This window comes from Telopea speciosissima, chromosome 2, assembly GCF_018873765.1.
Source record: "Telopea speciosissima isolate NSW1024214 ecotype Mountain lineage chromosome 2, Tspe_v1, whole genome shotgun sequence".
Lineage (NCBI taxonomy): Eukaryota > Viridiplantae > Streptophyta > Magnoliopsida > Proteales > Proteaceae > Telopea > Telopea speciosissima.
This window is the reverse complement of record NC_057917.1, coordinates 58,580,778-58,606,488: the sequence shown is the minus strand read 5'-3', so window position 1 is coordinate 58,606,488 and position 25,711 is coordinate 58,580,778. Positions and strand designations below refer to the sequence as shown.

General features: G+C 39.3%; 2 protein-coding genes and 2 pseudogenes across 2 annotated transcripts; 3 read left to right on the top strand and 1 right to left on the bottom strand.

Annotated features, from left to right (window-relative positions):
* The first annotated feature begins 2,304 nt into the window (after positions 1 to 2,304).
* On the top strand, positions 2,305 to 3,274 carry LOC122649623 (stromal cell-derived factor 2-like protein). Its single transcript, XM_043842854.1, has 3 exons — positions 2,305 to 2,723; positions 2,825 to 2,965; positions 3,100 to 3,274. Exons 1-3 carry the CDS (start codon positions 2,619 to 2,621, stop codon positions 3,247 to 3,249), a joined length of 396 nt encoding a protein of 131 aa, XP_043698789.1. The 5' UTR covers positions 2,305 to 2,618; the 3' UTR covers positions 3,250 to 3,274.
* A 1,561-nt stretch (positions 3,275 to 4,835) lies between these two features.
* LOC122650931 lies at positions 4,836 to 6,754 on the top strand (annotated as a pseudogene).
* Positions 6,755 to 14,248: 7,494 nt separating this feature from the next.
* On the bottom strand, positions 14,249 to 17,471 carry LOC122649940 (annotated as a pseudogene).
* A 7,135-nt stretch (positions 17,472 to 24,606) lies between these two features.
* Positions 24,607 to 25,457, top strand: LOC122652175 (uncharacterized protein At3g17950-like). The gene is made up of 2 exons (XM_043845855.1): positions 24,607 to 24,771; positions 24,875 to 25,457. Exons 1-2 carry the CDS (start codon positions 24,691 to 24,693, stop codon positions 25,394 to 25,396), a joined length of 603 nt encoding a protein of 200 aa, XP_043701790.1. The 5' UTR covers positions 24,607 to 24,690; the 3' UTR covers positions 25,397 to 25,457.
* Positions 25,458 to 25,711: the final 254 nt, after the last annotated feature.

Below are 25,711 nucleotides of genomic sequence, written 5' to 3'. Positions count from 1 at the left end.
ATTAATCCCAACCTTCCTTCGAATGCCCTTAAGGAGAAGGTCTCTACTCCTTAGAATGCTATACTAAAGTTCAAGAACAAAATTTTGTATTAGGGGCTTCTAGAAAATTTTAAGTGGGAAAATAATTTTCCTTCAAAACAAAGCATCCTTATTTCCTAAACCCCTTCAACATAGTCTGGCCAAGAGTGTTATGTTAAAACACTTAAAATCTCTAAATCCTAAACCGCCATCCCGTTTACTTATGCATAAATGCTCCCATTTAATCCAAGTGATGCCTTTATTAAAGTTGTCATTCCACCCAAAAAGATAGACAGCCTTACTTGAAGCATTACAAATAGGAATGTAAATGAATAATTGAAATCCGTTTTTGTATCCGTTTAGCAGTATCCGAATCCGTCTGAAATCTAATCGGATGCAGATACGGATATAGCACTATCCGAGTCGAATCCAATCTGTTTACATCCCTAATTACAAATGGATACATGCAATGAAAAAATAGACATAACATAACTCGGATGACAAGTGGCAACAATTTTAATCAATACCTCTTTGCCTGCTAGGGATAATAGATTATCCTTTCACCCTAGAAGTTAATATGGACACATTCCATTATCTCTCTCTTCTAACAGGGGAATCATTATCAAAACTATAAAAAACGATCAAAATCCAGGTTTTTCTGGATCAGGTTTGGATCGGTCAAAAATGGGTAAAAAATCAGTGAAAAATTTTAAAAGTAAAAAGTCAAAAACCCAAAAATATCGGTAAAAAAACCTTAAAAAAAGGCAAGTATTGGATTGGATCGGTTAGGATCAACCGATCCAATCGAATTGATCGATCCAGGAATATCTTGATGAATCGGTCTAATCTTGGAATCGATCATGACCGATACCGATCCGATCCAATCGATCTGATCCGAGATTAGGAACCATGCATCCAAATATCCCTTCAATTTAATAAGACGATCATTACCCAAATAATACATTTAATAATACGATTATGTGCATTCTTCTAGAGGTGGCAGTGTGAAAATATATATATATCGCACGAGTTTCAAGGTTTTTACTGAGTTCAAGTTCTTCATCACATAAGGAAGCATGATTAGGTTTGGATTGAATAAATTCTAGAGGTTTTTTTTTTTTTTTGTGAGTGGGATTTAAGAACTTTACAGATTTCCATACTAGCATGGGATTTTACAGGGGAACCTAGTATGGCCACAACAAAATGCTACTTATAAAATAAAAGGTTTTTTTTTTTGTTCATAAACAAAGATTTTTATTAAAAAGAATCGACAACAGAGAAACTTTGACCGACTGGAAGATTACTGTAATATAATATACTTAATAGAGGCACAAAATATGAACAGCCAATTGCTTGATTGGTGGTGGCTTGGCAGTTGAAATGCATGCCCTCCCAGGAGATCATGGGATTAATTTTCCTGATCATATTATTGTCATTAAATGACACCCTTTCTCCCTTCCCCCACTCCCCTAGGTAATACAGGTTTTGTGGGTTTGTCTTAGCCTCTCCCCTCTTTGGTGGGTCTAAGTAATGAAGAAAAAGATTTGGTATGGGCAAACAAGCCAAAACTGGACTGGTCCTATAATTGAGCAACATCACCTACAGAACATATAGGAAAAGAAAAACAATTTGAAAGCTACTCATTAACTCATTTGGGTTTCTGGTTACCTTTACTAATTAATACCCCTATTTGGCTGAGTTTCCTATTATACCCCCTCCTTCGTCTGAAATTGCAGGGAACGTTTTTCCTAATTTATATTAGATTATGAAAGGGTAGCCCAAAAGCTTTGCCTTTTTTGGGCCAGGCTGATCAGGCTCTAGTCTGGCCCAGCCTGTTTCATCCCTGCTCCTATCTCACACTCCTGATCTTGGGTTCAGGTTTTCCAATTTAGTTTTTTTTGTTTTTGGGTAAGAAATTATGATCAATTTAGTTAAGAGGCAAGAGTTTTAAATTGAGACCCAATCCACTGGCCCTGAAATAGCTGAGGCCCAACCATCCCAGCTGATATATAAAATGCTTGGGCTGGGCTGAACACAGTTGGGCCGAGCCCCGTCCAACAAGCGAACGTTTCGCTCTCTTAAACTGCCACGTAGTTGCAATGCTAGCCAATCAGTACTCCCCACGTCATTTCCACACCACTTGTAACAATCTCATTCGCTCTAACGCCGTCTTCTTAACGTGGCACTGTGGCGCCGCGAGTTAGAAGTCTTACAACATATAGAACATGAAGTTTCGAAACAAATGAAAAAACTGAAACGGATCAGAACTAAGAGGAGAAGACGAAAGAGAGCGTTCGTCATCTCGTATTCTCGTCATTCGAAGATCCAATTCGAGTCTCTATCGCTTTCCCGTAGAAAACGTTAGTGCAGATTGAAATCTTCGGCGGAGGCGGAGCTGTGCTCTAGATAGCCCAACAGAGCGAATCGTGGCTTCTTCAGGGTCACAGAGCCTGTCTCGGAGGAAACCCTCGTCCTCTTCTTCCTCACAACAAACCCCAGTTTCAAGGCCGACTCGGATTGTTTACAGAGGATCACTACAACCTTCTAACTCCGATCTCCCTTTCTGGCAGCAGACCTGGTTCATCATCTTCCTCTTCTTCATGGCCATCTCCTTCTTTGCCCTCGCTATTTTTCTCTACCTCGGTCTTGACTTGGATCATACCTCTCCTTCTCCCGCTTCAGCTGCTACCTCGGAAGGTGTTGAGGTGAAGTCCAATTAACTCACTATTAATCTTTTTTTTTTTTTATTTATCGAATTCGTTGAAGAGTTCAAAATTTTATTTTGTTGTTCTCCTCATTTCACTAGATTACGTATGGGACGGTGCTTAAGTTGATGCACGAGAGGACGAGGTTCCGGCTGCATTCACATGATGTGCCTTACGGCTCTGGCAGTGGACAACAGTCGGTTACTAGTTTTCCCAACGTTGATGACTCGAATAGCTACTGGGTATCCCCCAAATTCTCTGCCTTAATTTTTTTTGACTGATTTTGATTTGATGCTCTAGAAGTATGGATGACAATTTCAGTATTTCTATTTATCATGAGGGGTTTGGAGTTTAATTGTTTTTGGTTCCTGTGCAGGTCGTTAAGCCTGTGCCTGACTCATCTGCCAAACAAGGTGATAGAATCAAAAGTGGAACTATAATCAGGTTGCAGCACATGAGAACGCGGAAATGGCTACACAGCCACCTGCACGCATCACCAATATCGGGCAACCTTGAGGTTGGTTAACAATTGAATTCACTATTCTTGGTCATGTTTCAATTTTGACTATATGAAGGATAAATTGTGAAAAATATTTAAATGTGTAAATTTGTTTGTAATGAGACTTTAGCATCGTATTTAAGTATGTGTTTTTTGGAAACGATATGCATTTCTAAGATATGAATTTATGGTGGGCGAAAAGAGACTCTATTATACTTTCTAAATAATCACTTGTGTTTTAAGCTGAACATTTGCATAAATACTAATGTGTTCCAACAGTAGAGACGGAATATAATATTAGAAGCACATCAGAGTTGTTGGATTGAAACAACTTGTTGATTTTAGAGGTTGATGTCTTGTGCATGGTGTTTTGATTGTAGAGGTTGCTGCATTGTGCAGCTTGTGTGTGTGTGAATTACTATGGGATGCTTATTGACATTAGCAGGAGATGATATTGTTGGAATTCTGAAATAAACATAATTGTAAACGTAAGTATCCACCACTGTACGGCGTCAATTTCCAAGTATTCGGTTAACATATGTTCTACCTATGCTCACTTGGCTCTAGGCAGGACAGTAAGGTGCTTCTTTTAATATGTTGATGATTCTCCAAATCAATGGAAGCAAAACCAGTTTAGCATTTTTCTGTTGGTACACTAGAAAAAACCAGTTTAGCATTTTTCTACCTATGCTCACTTGGCTCTATGCATTTTTCTGTTGGTACACTAAACCAGTATTCAGCTAGAAAGAAGAGGAGAAAACACTTTTTCGGCAATTTGGGTTCATTTGGTTCAATATTGAATTGGTCCCTAGTTCAAACCTTGCTTATGTTACCATTTACATGTTATTGTTCATGCCAGTTGTATTCTCTTATTTTATTGTTATTAGGTTGTTACTGAGGCTAAGATATGTCCAGTCCTATTTAATCCAGTCAAAGCCGGTCCAAACCTTAGTCAAAGAAGGGTTAGAATAATTAATGCATGCATGCAGAATTTGAGAAGCACTATCTAGTTACTTACAACTATTATCTAAAGTCTTAGAAGATATTATTTCAGCTAAAGTCAGCCCATTGATGGTTGTGTAAGTCCTATAAAATGTAAGTTAGTCCATTGATGATTGTGTAAGTCCTTGAAAATGTCAGTCAGTCCATTGATGGTTGTGAAAGTCTTTGAAAATGTGCAGTTCAGTCAGTCCACTCTATAAAAGGCTGCCTAATGTAGTCCTAGGTAGGAGTAATCCCACTAGGAACCAGGGTAATGGGGTCACACACAAAGGCTGGCCGATTGGGTGAGGGTTTAGTAATTTAGGGCAAAACTAGGGTTAGGGTTGGATATTGGGAAAGGGGTTTATAGGGTATTAATGGGCAGATCTAGAGGACTATTATGGTATAAAAAAGTTAGGGTTTGGATGAGTTTTGAAATTCTGTAATTTTGGGCAGAATTGAATTTTAGGTCAAAATTAGGGTTAAAGTTAGGTTTAGGTTAGGGTTGTCTTATATGGTAATGATAGGCATGTGTAGGGAAGTCTAATGGTATAGGTTTTATGATGTTTGAGTGAATGGGAGTAGGTTAGATGAGTTGGACAGCAAGATGAGGTTGTTTGAAACAATTCCTAATGGAGGTAGGAGAAGGGGATTCTAGGGTTTAGGGTGGTGGAGGTCTGATGAAACTTGGATCGAGTGTCAATAATGATGTAAGGGATGTATGCTGAAAGTTTGGTTTGAAACTGATGGACAGATTTGAAGTTATGGAGGAATCCTAGTTAGGGTAGGAGTGAGAAGAAGAAGGTTTAAACAAAGTTCAGATTCAAACGTACTGGATTTGAAGAGATCTTCAATGGCAGCAGCTTTGAAGATGAACAATGGGGTCTCCCGATCTTCACGAAGAGATAAGTAGCAGCCCTCCGATCTTCACGAGGCAAGGAGTCGATTGGAGATCCACCAATCCCTTCCACCTTGATAAACCCACAAGGATGCAACACTCTCAAGGAGCAACAGCAGCAACAAAGGCAGCAAGCATAAAGCTGAGTTTTTATTAATCAAATTCGTCTTTAATGTTGGCCTCCCTTACAAACTTATATAGAAGACTCAAAAATAGACTTAGACACTAAGGCTCTCTTTGGTATGCTTTTTATTTTTGATTTTTGCCAAAATCATTTGTGAAAACCATTTTTGGTTAAAACATAAAAATCGTTTGGTAACCACTACACAAAATAGATTGTAGACAAAGAAATATGTTTGGCATACCTATGTGCATAATAGTTTTCCGAAGTGGGTGGTGGAGAGATGCCACCTTTACCCATCTTCCTTCCCAAAACATAAACCCAGAACCGAGTTGTTGGGTATCGATCTCTTTGGATTTTCCTTATTTCATTTTGGGATTTTGGGTTTAGATCACCCATCCATATGTGATTTAATCCCCTAAGATCAAGATCCGAAAGGTTTTTGCAGATCAAAATTGAATTAGAACTGTTCATTTCCACCCAAGATCTCATTTTTATTGTCAGCGACACTCTCAAGTTCCTCGACCAACAGAAACTCGACGGTTTTCCGGCAAATGCTGACCTCTCACGGTGCTTTCTTGTCGGCAACAGTGCCAGGGGAATCTGGCCCACCACGCTGCATGTAGAGCCGGAAAGGCTGAATTACGGCAGGTGAGGGTGATCGGGCAAATATCGATACAGTCCTTCTTCGGCGGTGAGGTAATAACGTCAAGAAGAGAATCTTTGTTAACATTGTTGAATCTGTTCTCCTCTTCCTCCAGCAATTCATAGTGAACCGCTGACGCTAACCAAGCAAAGGTTTTTTTTTCTTTTTCTTTTTGGAATTTTTTGTGTCTTGTTTTGGATTTTTCTCCATTTTTTCCTTCCATGCCCCAATAATTTTTTGGTTTGGGGACTGGAATTGTAACTTTGAAAGTTTGTTTCTGGGCGTTATTGCGCTGATTGTTGTAAAGTGTTGTAAAGATGTTTGGAGGATTTCAGGCCCTCTTTTCCCTCCACCTCTCTATCAACCACACAGGTCCGATTACGTTGATGGTTTAATTGATGAGAGATCCTTTTTGAGAAAGGGAGGAGGTAATTAATAGATTCTAAACTAAATTCTGCATTTTTGTTACACTTCTGAATTCTGATCCGTAGAGTTAATTATTGGGAGCAGCAGTAGTTCTTGAGATCAGATTGAAGAAGATCCCCATCGTGTCATTGGCTATGACAGATTGGCTGTGGAAGGCGTTCTTGCCTAAAGGAGAAAACAGAGACCATGAAGCGGTGAATGCGACGGGGCCGAGGGCGGTGGATATAAGTGGAATGGAGTATCTGGAGACAGTGGTGGTGGTGGGAGGATTAGATCCGTTGCAGGATCGACAGAGAGAGTTCTATAAGAGATCTGGGAAAGAAGTGAAGCCGATAGAGTATCCAAACGCAGTTCATGGGTTTAGTTGTTTCCTGAAATACCTGAATCTTCTCAGTTTATGAATGAGGTCAGGGATTTGTTTGTACTGCAGAAGAAGAAGAGGAGGGTCATTTCTAATTAAACAAGGAAATGACGTTCTTACCCTTCTATTTTGAGACCTATGAGCACGTGTTCATTAAAGTCCCCGAATAAATGGTCAAAAGTGATTTTTGGCCAAAAACCATAAACGGCTTTTGATCTATTTTTGGTTTTTGGTTTTTTTCAATCTTTTTTAAATAGAAACAGACTCCATAAACGATACCAAACGCAACCAAAAACGTTTTTTGAGGTAAAAATAAAAAATAAAAACTATACCAAAGATGGCCTAAAAAGGAAAAGCCTAAACCAATCCTTAACCTATTAGCTAACTTAAACTGACTAGGAAACTGAAATAAACTCAAAATAGATCCTAATCCAGCCTAACTAAACAACTAAAAGAAAAACTAATAAAATCACTTAAATTGAACCATTGGTTGAACTGGTTCAATTTAAAACACCAAATAAAAAGTTAAGTATGGAAATAAAACTAAGTATGGGAGCTAATCCCGTATGCAACCTATTTACCCACATTTTAGGCCCATAAAAGTGGCCTATTACTTTAGAAACCCATGGGATCAAAGGCCCAACATGTATGTAACCTAACCCTAGACTTATTCCCAATGAAACAAACCCTATTTGGTGATGAATCTGCATCAACTTTCCCCAACTTGAAAAAATTCGTCCTCGAATTTTGTAGTGATGAGGGGGAATCAACATGTGATCAACAACTTTGACCATCCCCAAACAGAATTCCGGTGAAGCAGGAACATTGGGGATAAAATCTTCGAGGTGTGGAGCTTTCTCTTCGAAAAACCATGGTGGCAGAACGAATTCTATGTGCTCGACCTCTTTAAGAACAACATCTTGGATGTCGATGATTTCTTGTGGAGTGTTCTCAATCACCACTTCATCTTCCATGTCCTTAGCCTTGTCTACTTTGCTCTCTTCAATGTAGACCTCTTCAGTAGTTTCTTCTACCATTGTGTTTTGGACCTCCACATCAATTTGATGGCCAAGCTTCTCAACCATGATCTCAACTACTGGTGCAGCTTGGTCTACTTGAATTTCTTTAGCTATAGGTTCTTAAATCTCTTCAACATAAACCGTCTTAGTAGAATCTTCTGTTGGTGCATCCGCCATTGGTGAAACTTCAAACACAGTCGATGTCACATGCGTTTGAATTGACATGTTCGATAGTCCCTATGGCTGTACAGTCGATGTGGTCACCTTTGGTTGTAACCCTTTTAGAGTAAAACAATGGTATAGACGGTGTCGATCAGGTAGGACACACGAGTTGGTTTCAAGTTCAATCCAACCTTGTCGCTCGTCTAACCAATTACAACCTACTGCAATAACGCTCCTTGGAGATGGTACCGGTTGACACCAAGCACCGTCAGAGTATGAGGAACGCTCAAATTCAACGAAGACTTGACCTGTAGGCATGATGCAAATCTCTCCTTACTGGGACAACATATCCACCACGAATTGTGAAATAATGTTGTTACGTCGCCTCTCATCAATAATTAATATGGCTGTGCTCCCATTGGGTAGACGAACTCGGGTCTTAAAAACGAATGGAGGTGGGTCTTTCGAGGCTTGGTTGGAGCTTCCCTCTGCCATAGCTCTGATACCAATTTAATGTAGTCCTAGGTAGGAGTAATCCCACTAGGAACAGGGTAATGGGGTCACACACAAAGGCTGGCCGATTGGGTTAGGGTTTAGTAATTTAGGGCAAAACTAGGGTTTGGGTTGGTTATTGGGAAAGGGGTTTATAGGGTATTAATGGGCAGGTCTAGAGGGCTATTATGGTATAAAAAAAGTTAGGGTTTGGATGAGTTTTGAAATTTTGCAATTTTGGGCAGAATTGAATTTTAGGTCAAAATTAGGGTTAATGTTAGGTTTAGGTTAGGGTTGTCTTATATGGTAATGATAGGCATGTGTAGGGAAGTCTAATGGTATAGGTTTTATGATGTTTGAGTGCATGGGAGTAGATTAGATGAGTTGGACAGCAAGATAAGGTTATTTGAGACAATTCCTAATGGAGGTAGGAGAAGGGGATTCTAGTTTGGTTTGAAACTGATGGACAGATTTGAAGTTGTGGAGGAATCATAGTTAGGGTAGGAGTGAGAAGAAGAAGGTTTAAACAAAGTTCAGATTCAAACTTACTGGATTTGAAGAGATCTTCAATGACAACAACTTTGAAGATGAACAATGGGGTCTTCCGATCTTCGCGATGCAAGGAGATAAGTAGCAGCCCTCCTGATCTTCACGATGCAAGGAATCGATTGGAGATCCACCAATCCCTTCCACCTTGATAAACCCACAAGGATGCAACACTCTCAAGGAGCAACAGCAACAACAAAGGCAGCAAGCATAAAGCTGAGTTTTTATTAATCAAATTCGTCTTTAATGTTGGCCTCCCTTACAAACTTATATAAAAGACTCAAAAATAGACTTAGACACTAAAAAGGAAAGGCCTAAATCAATCTTTAACCTATTAGCTAACTTAAACTGGCTAGGAAACTGAAATAAACTCAAAATAGAGTCCTAATCCAGCCTAACTAAACAACTAAAAGAAAAACTAATAAAATCACTTAAATTGAACCATTGGTTGAACTGGTTCAATTTAAAACACCAAATAAAAAACTAAGTATGGAAATAAAACTAAGTATGGGAGCTAATCCCGTATACAACCTATTTACCCATATTTTAGGCCCATAAAAGTGGCCTATTACATTAGAAACCCATGGGATCAAAGGCCTAACATGTATGTAACCCAACCCTAGACTTATTCCCAATGAAACAAGCTCTATTTGGTGATGAATCTGCATCACTGTCTTTAAGTATTTTATAGCGAGTTAAAAAGTTGAATGAAATTTCTGGTTTTATGCCAATAGCTGTGAGATGCAATGGAGCCTAGTGAGAAGCTGGGTTGCTTGGTGAGATGCTAACCTACGCCTTGGCGAGAATCCTTGGTCATATCCCTCTTTATCTCTTTCTTATTTCTTCCTTTGTTATTAAAATTGCTCAATCCATTCAACCCCCCCCCCCCCCAACAAAAGAAATGCTCAATTCTAGTTTTGTTCTCACCTCCCTGCAATCCTGTCTATTGAGAGAGAGAGAGAATCCTTAATATTTATTAAATCTAACTAATCACCAAATAAACTCACTATAGGATTCCTAAACTAAATAAACAATTATCCCTTCAAGTTACCTAAACAAAAACAAAATTAAACCGATCAAATACTTGTTGTAGAAGGTTCCAAACAACATAAAATACTTAACTAATAAGGACCCTTTTAGATTAAACTAACTTAACAGCACATGGGACCATACAATCTTATCTATATACTTAGTCCTGTAGTTAGAATTATGACCCCAAATCTGGACTTATAAATATACCCAATATATTAATGAACCCAAAAATAAAAGCCCAAGGCCCATAGAACCTATCCATGGGCCATCATAAAGTCTTCGAAGACCCAATTCAATATTAATTGCATCTCTGAGAGGAGATAGGGCTCCAGGTTCGCCATATTTTTATTTCTTTATTGTAATGGGACATAACTACTGATGGTTGTTATTAGATGTTCTATATGATGCATTGGCACAAAAGGAGGGGGGGTTGGAGAATGAAAGAAAAAATTTCCCATTTTTTCTTAGGGTGCAAAATGGCACATGTAGTTTTAATCATGTTGCTTTGAGGTTGATGCATCATGTAGTTCTCGGAATGATTCTGTATGGTTAAGGCATCGTGCCAATAAGAACACGTAAAGATTGGTTTGGCAGACTTGACTGATCACCCCAACCTATAATCCCTTTGATGCAGCTGTGCTACTAGGGGACAGTAAGTTTTTTTTTTTCTTCTAATTGTTGGGGTTGATTTTGTAATTTGACTTTTCTTAGATAACTTTAGTAGTAGTTGCTTTCAAAGTCATTTTTAGAGTTTGATTTAGAGTTTGTTTTACAGTTAAGTACAACATGTAATCAACAAAAGATAGATTAGAGAATGGAATGAATACTGATTTGAGTCCCTGCACTGCTGTGTTTACATGGCTGTCTTCTTTTTCCTTCCTGTGTTCAGATTCTCAGGTTGATCTCTCCCTTAATCCTCTCTTCTATTTTCCTCAATTGTTCTTTGTTCTCTTATTTCTGAGATTTCCTTTCCCATTACTATTTCCTTGTAATGGTGGGCCTTGGTGCAACGGTAAGGTTGCTGGCTGCATTGTGACCAAGTGGTCACGGGTTTGAGTCTGGAAACAGCCTCTCTGTGAAAGCAGGGGTAAGGCTGCGTACATTATAACCCTCCCGGGACCCCGCAATGGCGGGAGCCTTGTGCACTGGGTACACCTTTTTTTTAATTTCCCTGTTACTGGTGGGCGATACTCTGTTTAGACGTGGGTTCGAGTTCCATAAGAGTGACCTCGATCTCTCTTGTTTAGTATCCTTCCAACCTGAAAATTTGTGCAATGGTCCTCCTTCTGTGAGCGACCTGTCTTGTGCAATATGGTTGCAGAAGGTTGATTGTAGTGCATAAATCAAACTTGAGTTCATACCAGTAATTGAAATCTCCGCCAGACTTGCTTCCAGAAACTTATACTTCAGATTTTATATATTTTCTGGATTTTTGTTGACTGGATTCAAGAGCTAGGAGGGTTAGGATTTTAATCCTAAAATTTCAGTTGGAATGGTTTCATATTGAGTGAGCTAACACACCTGAAACAGAATTGGGTTATCGCTGTCTGTTCTATCGTAGTTGAAGAAGAGGGCACTGTTCATTATAAATACTAATAAGCCCTTATTCACTAATAGTTTTTTCCTTAGTCCATCTATGATTTAAATTCCTTAAATATCCTCCACTTGAAGTATCCATTCCCATTTTATTCTTCAATCTGTTTCCCTCTTCCAAAGAAGCCCCTAAACTACAACAACAACAACTTCTCAGCCTTGCACCAAGTAAATGGGGTCGGCTACATGGATCCTTGCAAAGGCAAAATATTAATAATAGGGAGAAAAACCGCTACCTGGTTGCGTGCGGTGCGCAGCTCTTGCTCCCAGACACTAGGCCGCGTGAAATGACCACTGCCCCCCATGGAAAAGCGGAAATTCCTGAGGGCATCGCGGTCATTTCGCGTTGTCCTGTGTCTGGTTGCAGGGGCTGTGCACTGCACACGACCAGGTAGCGTACTCTTTCCCTTAATAATAATAGTAAAAAGAAAATGAACGCAACAACAACTCAGTGTTATTCCAACTAAATGGGGTCGGCTACATGGATCCTGTTCCCCGTATTTACAGAATTTCCATTGATCCTTAACATTGGGCTTCATTTGTTTGGGTGGCACCAAAGTGACCCAAATTTAGGGTTTTCGAACCCCGGGATCGCATCATCCGTGTTACCAAGGCTTTGGTTTTAATAAGTCAAATTGTTTAGATTCTTTTTTTATTTTTTGTTGGGCCTTCCTGTCATCTTCACTGTTGACTGCTTTCACCATTGTCTGGCCTCTCATGGTCCACTTGATCTCTTAAAGGTTTGGACATCCGTGATAAATGAATACTTAAACGTACCTTGTTGATGCAATAGGATACAATGTTAGTTCCTAAATGTTTCATCTCCCTTGTTCGCAATTTTATTTGTAATTATACTGTTGGTGTTTGCAAATATTTGTACCCCCCCCCCCTTCTTTTTTTTTACTTTTAGCATGTTGTCAGGGTAGCAAATCAAGTTTAGCATCAGAGAACCCCCCCCCCTTCCACATCTTTTATCTCTGGAAGTTGATAATCATACCCCTGTTCATGTCATCAGTGCCTACAACATGCACATGTTTTTGGCCATCTTAAAAGATGTTTGATGCAGATTTGGTGGGATGAATCTGCTGGTGGTAGGTCTCAAATCAAACTATGATCAAAACTGCTTAATTGAACAATATTGAAGGAGGGATTCTTTGCTGGATCTTTGTAGAACATTAGCTGCTGTTACAGAGAAAATCAGACAGCAGAATGGCCTTGTTTCAGTACCTGTGACAGTCCAACAGAGAAGGGGAAGACAGGTATCACAATGTGGGGAAAGAAAAGAGAAATAAGGAGTGGGGGATTTTAGATCGAACTATTGAAGGAGAAGAAGGATAGAGGGTCGATCTGCTAGAAGAGGAAAAAAAGAGAGAAACGTGGGAAGAGGAAAGAGAGGGGAGAGAGGGAGATCTCAACCTCACTTCAAAAACAAATCTCTATTCCATCATCGAATCATGGGATGTATCCCTTTAATGCCTTTATTTATAAAAATTAATGGAAAAGAGTTACAACCAAACTCAACGAGGAATAAAATAAACAAGTAAAACAGAATAGAAACCAAACCCCTTGGTCAACTTCTATTTCTAGAGAGTATTTCTAACTTAAACTCCACTACAAGGGCTAAAGTTAAGATAGGATGGAGTTCTGATAGATGAGAACTCTATTATCTACTATTGCAAGCAACTTGAGAAATAAAAGATAACAAAACATAAATAATAGAACTCCTAAACCATATGGACTTAAATTCTAACAAACAAGATAAGAAAAGGATAAGACGAGTCCCAACAGGCTGGAGCTCAACTACTACAAGTAGCAAGATAAGATAAAGAAGAATAAACTAATTAAAACAATGTCTCACAATGGGGGGGGGGACTGTTGCTGGTTCAAAGCTGAACCGAGACTTGAACCATAGGTGTGAACCAGAAAATTGGCCCAAAAGTAGAACCGTGATCATGCTCCTGCATTCATGGTATAGCCTAACTTCTTCTCAACAAGAATGTGGTATCCCACTTGAATCCTAAATTGGAGTAGTGCCGACTTGTCTGACCTTATACGAAATCTGTTAGAATCTCACTCCTATCTGAGCCTGTACCCCATCATGAAACGCAACTATACAGGTGCATCCATGCAGGGGGATGCCTCATTGCATTGATTGCATATTATTCTCAAGATTTTGCTGTTAACCTTTTTTTTTAATATGTGTATATGCGTGTGTTGTAGGGGGGGGGGGGGGGAGAGGTTGTGGGGAAGATCAAGTCATTTTGCTTTTAGATTGTGCTAACATATGAATATTTAATTCGAAATACTATGATTACATGCTACATATATTTTGAAAGATATTTACTGTTCAGTGAGAATTTTCCAGAAATGGTTAGTTAGTTGCTGCTTCAGTGAACCCACAAAAGCAGCAGAAATCTACTCCACAATCAACACATTACAGGTGAAGTGGTAGGCAATATAAATATATTTAGCTCCAGTAAAAGATCAGGTTATGAAAGATATGTAACATATAATAGGGCTGGTAAGAAATTCAAAGTTACCATATGAGTACTGAAGAATGTCATTTAAAGGGATGTAGCCTGAACAGGTTTGCTTCTCCTTTTGCATATTAGTTATGTTTAATGATACGTCAGTGGACACATCAAGCTGGAAAAAGCAAAGCTCAGACTTAGATCAGCAATGACCCAATTTTGACACTGGAATTTATCAAAACTCACCAATTCACTCCCGACTAAGTTTCACACTGTAGGGTTTCTTCACACACAGACATGCACAAGTAGGAAGTTTCATAATAAAGGGCATTCAGATTCATTCACATTAACATAATAATTACCAAGATTTTAACATTACTTCTATAATCTAGCATGCATGGAAATCTAGGGCAGTTTGCTATCAAGGACATCTAAAATTTTTTCAGGAAGATACATGCAAATCAGTTCCATATGAAAACAAGTTTCTAATACCTGCAGAATTTCCTCTCAACAATGTGATACATCCGTCCAGGGGCATAAAGTCTTCTTGGGTTGCTTAACTTCCTACCTTCTGGTATGAAAGTATCTCTAATGCAAACCGCGAATAATAAACATGGCAAACTGTCCAAAGCATTAAGACTTGGTTTAAGGGATAATTATAATTTATTTCTTTAAACAATGAGATAACAAGGATTTCTGCTACCTCAAGCTGATGATGGAGTCAGGAAAATAAAGATCGACTCAAGGCATGACATAAACTCTTAAATGCCAGAGAGACAAGATGACTAACCAGAAGAGAGATTCAAAAATATCTTCCAAGGGTGTTGTAGTTCTTGGTAAGAAATCATCCTGGCAGCATATTAGTTTATCACAATGAGTTTTGACATCAGAAGGAACTTCCCGAAATAAAACAGAAGGTTAAATACAGATTGCACGAAACTAAAGAAATGTGAATAAGAGTCAAAAGCCAGAAAACTGACAAAAGAAACAGCAGAAGAATACAAGAGAAATTCTATACCCAGGTGGTCTACGAGAAATGCTTTACACATACAAAATAAAAAAGGCCTAAAAAATTAATAAATTCCAAGATATTAAGTCCACTAAGCCCATAACAATCCAAACGAAGGGATAAATGCTCTAGGTAGCATAGCAAAATCATCAATAATAGCCACCTCCATATCGACTGCTGAGGGACAATTTTATCAAACTATGCAAGATGCCCTTATGAGTCATAACTCATAACTAGTGGAAGGACAACCAGCTATGAAGATGAAGAAATATGACAGTGATAGATTATTTAACAGCGGATTTTCTTCCAAAGGTGCTTCCGTATTTACATGTTCATTAACTGACGACCCAGTTCAAGCAATGTGACTGCCAGTTTTATGAAGCAAAAATGTACAAAAATGATCTGAAGCCTGAACTTTGTGGGTCTTCTCGAGTTTATATACGCTCGGCAAGATCACTTCTCTCCCGGCTTGTTGTGGCATCCCTGCCTTAGGTTCGTTTTTGATCCAACCTGAGTGAGCTGCAGAGGATTGACCAAAAAAAAAAAAAGGCGTACCCAGTGCACGAGGCTCCTGCCACTGCAGAATATTAACCGGCCTTGGAAAACACCAGAGAAATGATCTGAAGCCATAATGGAAAAAGCATTTTTTCTGAAGTAGCATCATTGTAATATATATATATATATATTTGTATTGGGCAAATTTAGATTACAATATCTCAAAACTAGAATGTGCAAACCCACAAACAATGAAAACTTGTGGTGCCTTTAGTGTTTAGTGGAATCTTTGTTGTGGGGGTGATTCTGGATGGTAGAGGAGGCACTAAATGAGAGATGAGAACAGAATAAGAGGGTAAATCAGGAGAAGAAGGCACTCACATTTAGAAGCTTCTTGAGACAAAGTGTAATCAAGAACCTAATTATGAAAGTAACAATATCAGAAACTAGAATAAAAATCAAACAATGGCCAAAGATTCGACGAAAATGTGACAGAAAACAATAAATTTCGTGGTAAATCAAATGTTCTGACACCTTCAAAAGGGGTCAACCTCAATGAGGAACTAAGAAGAAAGCTGACAGTGGATAGAAAATCATGAACAGATCACATCCGTATAGGCAACTGCAAGAGCTGTTGGAGCCGATTATGATATAGAATTCCATATCTATGCAATCACTTGACAGAAAATGTAGTGGATTAATCAACGAACAGAAGAGCGGGGGAATTGGGTTGAGGGGTCCTTGAGATGGCCAGAAAAATATTCTGCAAATTATATTTGGTTTGCACCTGAAATAATCTGATCACTAACTAGTAGCTGAATCTGGTGTTTAGGCAATAAGCAACTGTCTTCAACATGACTAGGAAATATGCGATCGACTTGAAAGGATTGTGCAGTTTCTACACTCATCTGCTTAAACTCTGTTATAGTTAGGAATTCCCGCTAACCCGCAGCACAGTTTTAGTGGTGACGCATCAAACTTCCAAATTAGAAGAAAAGTGATTGAAAACACCTAAATAATTTCACCCCATAAGTTGATTCAGTCAGTAATTATCATGAACAACAGAAATTCAGTTGAGCAGACAAGAAGTGAGCTTCCATTTACTTACCTGCAACACAACAGAGTGAATAACATCCGCGTACTTCACCGCAAGATTAAGCGACATACACCTCGCCGGCGCAACTGAATAAGCCCTTATAAAACTCCTCGGAATCCCACCAAAACGGTCACGATGATTGACCACCACCACCGACAGCAGAGCAGCCGCCAGAACCCAAAGAATGCCCAGCAAAAATCATCTTATAGGAAGACCCATTATCGACCCATAATTGCTTCAACGTCTCCGATTCCTGCTTCAGCAACCAAATAGCCGATTTCAATAGTCCATGATGGACAAACCCACCATCGAACATCTGCATTCCGAGCTTATTATCGAGCAGAACTTTATAATCGCTCTCCTTGACGAGGTTGAGACCTCGAATGGCAAGGATGATCTCGTGGGTTTCATGGTCCACGTAGATGAGGTAAGGTGGGGCATTGCCTTCCGTTTGCTCGTAGGTGACGCGTTTGACGACCCAATCGGGGTTCATGCGATAGCCACCGGAGGGTGGGAACTTGGGGTTCCGAAGGTCTTCCTCATAGACGGCGAGGATGACTCGGCAGATGTGAGGGACGGGTTCGAATTCGTCGGGGGTGGCCAGGGGCCAAGTGGCGCTATCGTCGGAGCCCACGTAAGTGCAGCGTTTCCACGCCCAGCGAGAGAAGCCCAAGCAGAAGACGCATTCGGCGCCGCACGCGAAGGACATGCTTCAGCTTGCTCAGCTTTTGGAGCTTTTGTGTGTGTTTACCAACTTCCTGGTTGGTGAAAGGAGTCAAAGGTCCGAGGAAGAGAAGGTTCTATTCTGTGTTGCAGTTGGTGATAGAAATGGGAGTAAAGACAAGAGGAAGAGTGAGAGAGGGAGACACGGGGAGAGACTTGAAAGAGGGCATTTGGGTTTGGTTACTTGGAGCTTGGGAGTTGGGCAAGGTGACCACAAGAAGGTTCAGGGAAGCTCATGTAGATTCCTTACTGGACCACGGGTATTAAAGGTTTAAAGCTTCGAAATGATAAATTTGAGATTTGCACGCTTTGAATCCGGTTCTTTATCTCAGGTTTGAGGAAGAGACATGTATATAATAAGGGAAGAGATTACTCCCTAGGCCTCTAGAGCCTGCACACATAAGCATGGCTTTGAGAAAAATTTCACTTTTTCATGGGAGGGTCGTTCTCATCTCAGGTTCCCTGTCCGGTTAGGTGCGTAGGTTCCTCTCATAGGATAGGCAAAAATGATGACTTCACCCCTTGCCCAAACACACTGCCCGAGTGGGGTGAGGTAGTCATTTAGGCCCTCCTATGAGAGGAACATGCGCACTTGACTAGGTAAGGAACCTGAGAGGAGAAAAATTCGGGTAATATGGTACTTTTGCATGTTTTTGTGTTTAGGCTTGAAACTACGCGATCCATATGATCAGGCAGCATTCTTTGCATCAATGGGGTAGTCTACCCTAGTTTTGAAAAAATTCAAAATCGGATCCAGCGGGGGATCAATATCGTCTCCAGTTCCCTGCCTGGTACAGTGGTTTAGTTCCACTCACAGGGAGTCGAAAAGGACGATCTAACCTTCTGTCCAAACTCCAAATATACTGTTCGAGGGAGGTTAAAACGTCATTTCCGCCTCCCTATGACTGAAATTGAACCATTGTATCAGACAAGGAACAACACAGGAAAAAAAATTCGTCCAGCGTGGCTTGATACCTATTCATGTCGTTTTGGAGTGGGTGGTAGTGGATCGGGTATGGTTTAGCAAACCGACTCGGATCAGCCGTTTCAACTAATCCGGCTGATTCCCTTTAAAAGGTTTTATGTCCACTGCATCTGCATGGTTGACATGTGATCCATGAAAAACAAAGATGGAGGGAAGGAGCAATCATGAGGAACACATGGCCAATATGTAACAGCATGATGGACCCGCACCATCATCTTATGATTGACAAAAACAAAAAAGAAATTGACGAGAGAAGAAGAAAAAGATGATGATGATGAATGGAGTAATGGTTCTAGTATCCATTCTTAGCGAAAACGAATTTAAAACTCTATTCCGTATCTCTCAAATGATAGAAAAAAAAACATATATTTTTATCTTCCGCATTTTAGATGCATATTAAACGTGTTCGCTTTTATTTTAAATTAAAAAACATGCCTCATGAACCACCCAAAAAAAAAAAAAAAAAAAACTATACATGTATATTATGTGCAATTCATTGTGTATAAAGTATATATTGATAATGAAGCATAAAACTCCTACTTTCTTGTGAGACATATCCTAATTAATATATAAACATATCGAATCAATTACTTAAGCTAAAACAATTTCTTATGCAAAATCTACAATCCTTTTATGTCATGTTTATCCTTTATTAATATTTTTTTTCCATGAAATTTATAATGGGTTGTGGAATATGTATACATTAATGTTGGACGGTATAGCTTGTTTGAGCATTTTTTTTTGGTAACAACAGCTTGTTTGAATATTAGATGTAGATATTCAGGTGAAAATTCATCAATTTATATGAGTATGCTGTCGTTGCTTTGGTCCCATTTTTTTTTTGATTAAATCCCATATCATTCGTTTCTGTTTTTTCTACCGTTATGCTTGCACCTCACCTAAATAGCTAAACCACCGTGGTGAAGAACAAACAATTCTTGGATTTCATAAACAAGAGAAAAAAGGATACTTGAACGAAACAATTCTATGGGGATGAGATGAAGAACGAAGACGACTATAGGTACCGCGGCCTCCGGATGCGGATTTCTCTGCCTTACAGATGGGATCCGTTAGGTTCCGTGACCCCTTGGCGACAAGAGTTGTGGATAATCATCAGATTTGATTATATGGACATAGGGGGTTGGGATCATACTTCATAAATTAGAATAGATGGAGTCACCATATAGGATTCGGGCCTAGGACTCAATGGGTGTAGCCCCATCCGAGGTGAGCGGAAAGGGTTATGTGATTTCATACGGTATGGTCAGAGATTCTGGGTAATTGGTTAGGTTACGAGCGTGGGAAGATATTAACACCGCATCTCGTCCAATTAAATTGGTCTTTCTACTAGATGCTAGATTCTAAAAATTTTCCCATAGTTAACACGTCTTATACCAACATACAAGACTAAATTATGATGCATCAAACACAATAAGGAAAGGAATAAAAAAAAATCATTTACTATGTACACTAAATTGAACTACTTTAATGGTCTACATTGTGCAAAAAATAATAAGAAAGAAATAGATAGATACCTATTAAGAAATAAAAAAGTTAAAGGAAAATATATCAAATATGAAATATACGATGTCTCACGGCTCAGGTGGAGAAGGATGATCGGCTTGCCTCTCTCTTGTCGGACAGAGTAATGACTATGTAAAAGGAATTTCGGACAGAATAACAACTGAAAATGAGACTTACGTTACTAAGACTTCGGGCAGAGTAACAGCTGTATATGGGTTAAGTATAGATAGAAAATATGGAAAATGAGGTTTCAGATGATTCGGCTCTCAGAGGGAGTAACGAGAGTCTAATCCATGAAGAGGAATGACCAAAGCTTGAAAAAGAGGCTAAAAAGAATGTATAAAGGCTCAAGAGAAGCAAAATGGGGATAGTGGGAGTGTGGAGCCCGTCCAAGGATCTCCAAATGAGGGGGGATCACCCCTATTTATATGGGTACATTAGTCATTCACAACACTACGGTAAAAAAAATGTGGCTCCGCAGTTACGTCACGCTGGTGACGCCTGCATGTGGTCCCTCCTTTTTGGCAACGCCGTGGTTAAGATACCGCAGCGCCGCGAACGATCACTTCCCATTGGTTCGGATTTTTGGGGTTTTTTTTTTTTTTTCCCTTTTGACTCTTCATAAAATTTTCTGGGGGGAGGGGACAGCCATGATTAGGGAAGGTGAGCAGTATCTCCTTAAACATTTGGTATAAGGGCCTTTTAAATTATTTTTAGAGATGTGAGAGCGATATGGTTTGGGTGCAGGGGAAAGAGTCCTTCTTGAAAGAGATATTGATGTCTGTCTGTGTTTTGTTGTCATCATCGCCAAGGGGTGACAAAATTCAGTGTCTACAAAAAGAAAGCAAGGGAGAAGTACGATAACATCCTACTCCACATTGTTTGGTTGGTGGAGATATTTCACACACACAAGCCCACCCACATATATATATATATATAGAGAGAGAGAGAGAGAGAGAGAGAGAGAGAGAGAGAGTTGCAACTCCCTCATGAATAGGGTGCTGGCAAGGTACAAACAAGAAAAGCATTGGGAATCCAACTTTCCCACCCTATTGCAACCAAATAACCTAATCTTGGAATTTCTAGGGGAATCCTAACAACTTCCCCACCCCTTTATTCCTACCCCTTAAAAACTCCTGCAAACAAACACAGCCTAAGGGAAAAGGTTCTTTGAACCGACCTAGCAGAGGTTATACTTGCATACACTCTCCTTCTCATATGAAATGACTTCTCTACCCTTGTGTATGAAACCAATTTTATTTCACTCCTCATTGGTGTGTTATCCTATGCCGCTTGTTCAGAGAACCCTCTCCTTTATAATAATAAAAGCTATATATAATTTCATGCCCAACCTACCTGGGAAGGGCTTTTTGCATCGCCCAAGTATCTATCATGTGGTAGCTCAGATAACATCTAAATTTTGTGGATAGGTAGATCCCAAGCTCCCCAAATCACATATCAAATTTTAGCCTAAATGGAGTTTGCCAAGTGATGAAATAGAGCATTTGAAAAATCTAGAGTATGGCAAAGTGCACAATTGAGGTTAGAGTACTAGTAGGCATACATGAACACATGCACATGTAAGCATGCAGTTTTTTTGTTGAATTAGGCCTTGAAATTTGACATGTGGTTAATATATATCATGTTAAAAATATCTAAATATTGGAATATCCACATCATCTATCCACATGGCACATTGACAAGTAAGAGCTAGAACTCTTCCTAAGAATGTAGCACAAAGTTCCCTTTGCCAATAAGTAATTGATTAAGATTTTGTTCTCTTCAAAGCCAACTTGGATATTTGGAAATGCAATTTCCAAACAACAGTTTTAGAAGATCGGATTAACATGTATTAGGGGGATAATCAATTAGGGTGTCTGAAGTAAAAAAATCTTTAAGGAGGATGAAAGTAGGTAAGGCACAAGGCCCAGATGAGTTCCCAATAGAAATGTGAAAGAACGCGTTTAAGAATTTGTGACTTATCTTGGCTAACCAAACTGCTTAATAAAATTAAGAGCATAAAGAAAATGCTAGATGAATGAAGGAGAAGAATTGTGATTCTGATTTATAAAAATAAAGGTGATATTCAAAGCTACAATAATTATAGAGACATAAAACTAATGAATCATATTATGAAATTATAAGAGAGAGTTATTAGTTCCCACTTAAGACAAGAAACTACTATTATGGAGAACCAATTTGATTTTATGCCAGGAAGATCCACGACATAATCTATTTACTTAGGAGACTCATCATGAAAAGTTTTAGAGATTGCAAGCAAGATCTCCATATGGTCTTTACTGACCTAGAAAAAGCTTATGACAAAATAACTAAAGAGCTAATATGGAAAGTACTAGAGAAAATAAGTTTTTCAATGAAATATGCGGACATAACTAACAATATGTATGATGGTGCGATTACAAGTGTAAGAACCGGGGGGGGGGGGGGAAGGTAATGAATTCCCAAGTACAAATAGTTTACATCAAGAATCAACCTTAAACCCTTATTTGTTTGCATTTATCATGAATTAACCAAAGACATTCAAGATGAGGTACCTTGATATATATATATATTTCCTGATGATATTGTTTTGATGGATGAGACAAAAGAAGGGGCAAGTTGAAGTTATGGACATTAACCTTGGAGTCAAAAGGTTTTAAGAAAAGTAGAACGAAGACGGAGGATATGGTGTGCAAATTTTGGTTACACTAGAACAGATAATGAGGTGATGAAAATTGATGAGTGAGAAATTTCACAAATTGATTATTTTAAGCATACGGGTTCAATCATAAATAAAAAAGGTGATACAGATGATGATATTTCATAAACAATTAAAATAGGATGGACGAAGTGGAGAAGTGCGTCTAGAGTACATGTTGTATGATCGATGTATTCCTTTAAAACTTAAAAGGAAGATTCTATAGAACAATCATATAACTGGCTATGATGAATGGTATAGAATGTTAGGCAGTTAGGAGGCCTCATAAAACTCAGTGTAGCACAGATGATGATGTTGAGATGGATGAGTGACAAAACTAGAGAGAATAAAGTAAGAAATGTTCATATTAGAACTACTTTGGGAGTAGTTCCGATAGAGGTGGCATGACCATAGTCAATGGATGCCTTTGGATGCTCTAGTACGAGATTTGATTCAAAATAAATGAACTAAATGAATCAAAGACAGACCTAAAATGATCTTAAGAGAAGTGGTGAGGAAAGACATGCAAATTAAGATAAGATTGAGTTGTTGTTGTTGTCGTAGGGGGCGATGCCAAGACAAGTAAACATACCTACAACTACCAAAGGGGAACGGAGGAGGGGGAAATAATGTCTTTTTAGCCATCCCAGTGTAATCAAGAGAGTTGAACCTATGACCTCCTACGGGACAAGCACTTTAACCGACAAACCTCCAATCAACCGATCTAGTGTCTACTCAATTATTAAATCCATTTGTTATTTACCTCTTATAGTGTAATGAACCTTCATGTCCAGGGAATGAGTGTTAAGACGAGCATCCTTTTGCTGAGTTTATAGTTGGTATATGGTTGTGGGAACGAAAAAGTGTGAACCCTATCAAGCCTTTCCAACAACGTTAGGTGGCTTTTTTAATGGACTGTCACCGTAGTATAGTTCTAATAATACAGGTAGCTCCAGTGCTCCACACTTTAATGATATGAGAGAGTCTGGCACCAGAAGAATTATTATTCAAGTAGGTTTTCGCTTCACCCCAGGAATGTCAAATTGTTAAAAAGTCCTATAAGTCTTGTCATTTTTGGATCTTAGCCCAGAGAATTGATAAAACAAGACACTGCACCCAAACATGTGCTCCTGTTGCCATTGAAATTGGGAAAAAGGTTAGAGAGGGATGATGACATAAGGGCAAATCTCCTCTGAGTTGTATACTGGAAAGCTGAACCAAACAGTGTGGATTTGGTAACTTGCCTTCTAAGGGTATTCATGTCTAATGAAGGAGAAAAGTTTTCAGTGGTAGAGCGTGATCCCTGTATGAGAGGGGGCCAATGGGAGAGAGCACTGCTCCATCAACAAGACAGTCATTAGTTATTACTGCCTTTCATGGTAGGCAGGATGGTCATTTTACCTCCTCATGTGTCTGAGTGCAGAGATACACTCCGTATCAGAGAACATTTTTTCAAAAATTAAATATATATCTGAATGAGGATGAGTATGGTAAATAGGGTCTCATGTGCATCATCCTTCATGACCCTTAGGATTTTGAATTTGGAATTGGGTCGAATCAATTCTTGTCTATTTTGATCTAGGTCATATTGGAATTGATCCTTTCCAATTTTGATCCAAATAGATTTAGAATCGAAATAGGTCTCAAAAACCTTAAAAATCATTTAGATTTGAAAATCCAGCGTGGTCCCAAAAACCCTAGAATCGACCACTCCAAAATATTCAAAATCAAAATCTCTCTCAGTCAATTCCGATCTCAATCGGCTGACCGACCGATCGGATTCCTATTTTTCAAGGAGTGACACACCCTATCCTTCTATCCTTTAACTCTAACCGTCTGATCATAAGCTGATCCATTTTTACAGCACTCCAGTCCAGCATGGTATTAAGTGGTGATCCGATGGAACTCACTTCATCCTTTTGAAGGGAAGGTGTGGCCCACCAATTACATCCAATGTCTTCACAAGGAAGCCCTCTTAAAATTGGCTCCTCCAGAAAATGATATTCTTTGCTTCAGCACTAAAGAGAAGAAATCCAATCCATATAAAGCTCAGAGCTCCATCGCCATCTCGTCGTAGTCCTTCTCTCTGCTTCGCTCGTACGAAGTAGTTTATATATAAAACTTCCAAGCCGCTAAAACCAACAAACCCTTTTCTCTCTCTCTCTCTGTAGCAGCAGAAGAAAGGAGAATATGTTGGATCCAGAGCGCGATTTTCTTCCACCATCATCTCCAACTATCTCGTCCGTCTCTTCATCTGATCTAGACACTGAGGTAAGAATATTCCAGGGGGAAAAATAGCCTTATCTGGGTTTTGCTCCCTTTTATTAATGTAAAATTAATTCGAATTAATTAATAGTTGTTATTGTTGTTGCAGTCAACAGGGTCTTTTTTCCATGACAGGAGCACCTCCTTAGGTACGCTGATGGGAGTAAGTTTCCCGGCAATTACAGCTAGGATTCCTTCACAGAGAGACAACAACGTCGGAGCTACCATTGTTGGTGGTCGAGGCGAAGGGAGCGGCGGTGGGGGAAAGAGCAAAAGTGTGAAGAAATTGAAGAAGAAAAAGGCGGTGGGGGCAATGGCAGCGGCAGAGAGGAGGAGGGGACGGTGGTGGAGGCTTTGCAGAGACGATTCGGCGAGGCCTGCCTCGTTGGGAGACTTCCTCGAAGTTGAACGGAGATTCGGTGATGGGGCATTTTTCGGTGAGGTAACGGAGCTCGAAAGTATCGTGCCTCCTCCAGTGCCGCCGGGGAATGGACGGTTATTGTTCGCCGATGGTAGGGTCCTTCCTCCGTCTCAGCCGGAGGCGCCACCACCGACGGCTGGCGCTTTGTGTAGACTCCCAGTGTTGCTAACTGGAATCTGTAGCGGTGGTGGAGCCGTGGAGGGCAGATGATGTAATTTGTCTTTTTTTCGTAATTTTTTCCCCTTAAAAATTAATTTTGATCATTATTTAAGAATATTATAAAATTCTTTTAATAAGTTTATCTGTTATGTTATAAAATTATTGAAAAAATTAGGGGGAAAATTTAAAAGACCGAAAGGGCTTATCTTTAGTCTTAATTAAGTCATGATTGCTGACTTCTGTAGTGGTTGTCCGAGTTGAGTCACTGAATTTCCTCAAATAACACAGGGATTGAAGCTTCCAAGTTCCCAGATTGAATGTTAGGCATGGATTTTAGAAAATCGTCATCCGTGTTATAGTATGAAT

What these genes read in the sequence shown, in the direction of transcription:
- LOC122649623 (XM_043842854.1), top strand. Translation starts at nt 2,619, where the DNA reads ATGGCCATCTCCTTCTTTGCCCTCGCTATTTTTCTCTACCTCGGTCTT. An exon ending in CTACCTCGGAAGGTGTTGAG is followed by an intron (nt 2,724 to 2,824) that starts GTGAAGTCCAAT and finishes TCATTTCACTAG; the next exon opens with ATTACGTATGGGACGGTGCT. An exon ending in ATGACTCGAATAGCTACTGG is followed by an intron (nt 2,966 to 3,099) that starts GTATCCCCCAAA and finishes GTTCCTGTGCAG; the next exon opens with GTCGTTAAGCCTGTGCCTGA.
- LOC122652175 (XM_043845855.1), top strand. Translation starts at nt 24,691, where the DNA reads ATGTTGGATCCAGAGCGCGATTTTCTTCCACCATCATCTCCAACTATC. An exon ending in CATCTGATCTAGACACTGAG is followed by an intron (nt 24,772 to 24,874) that starts GTAAGAATATTC and finishes TTGTTGTTGCAG; the next exon opens with TCAACAGGGTCTTTTTTCCA.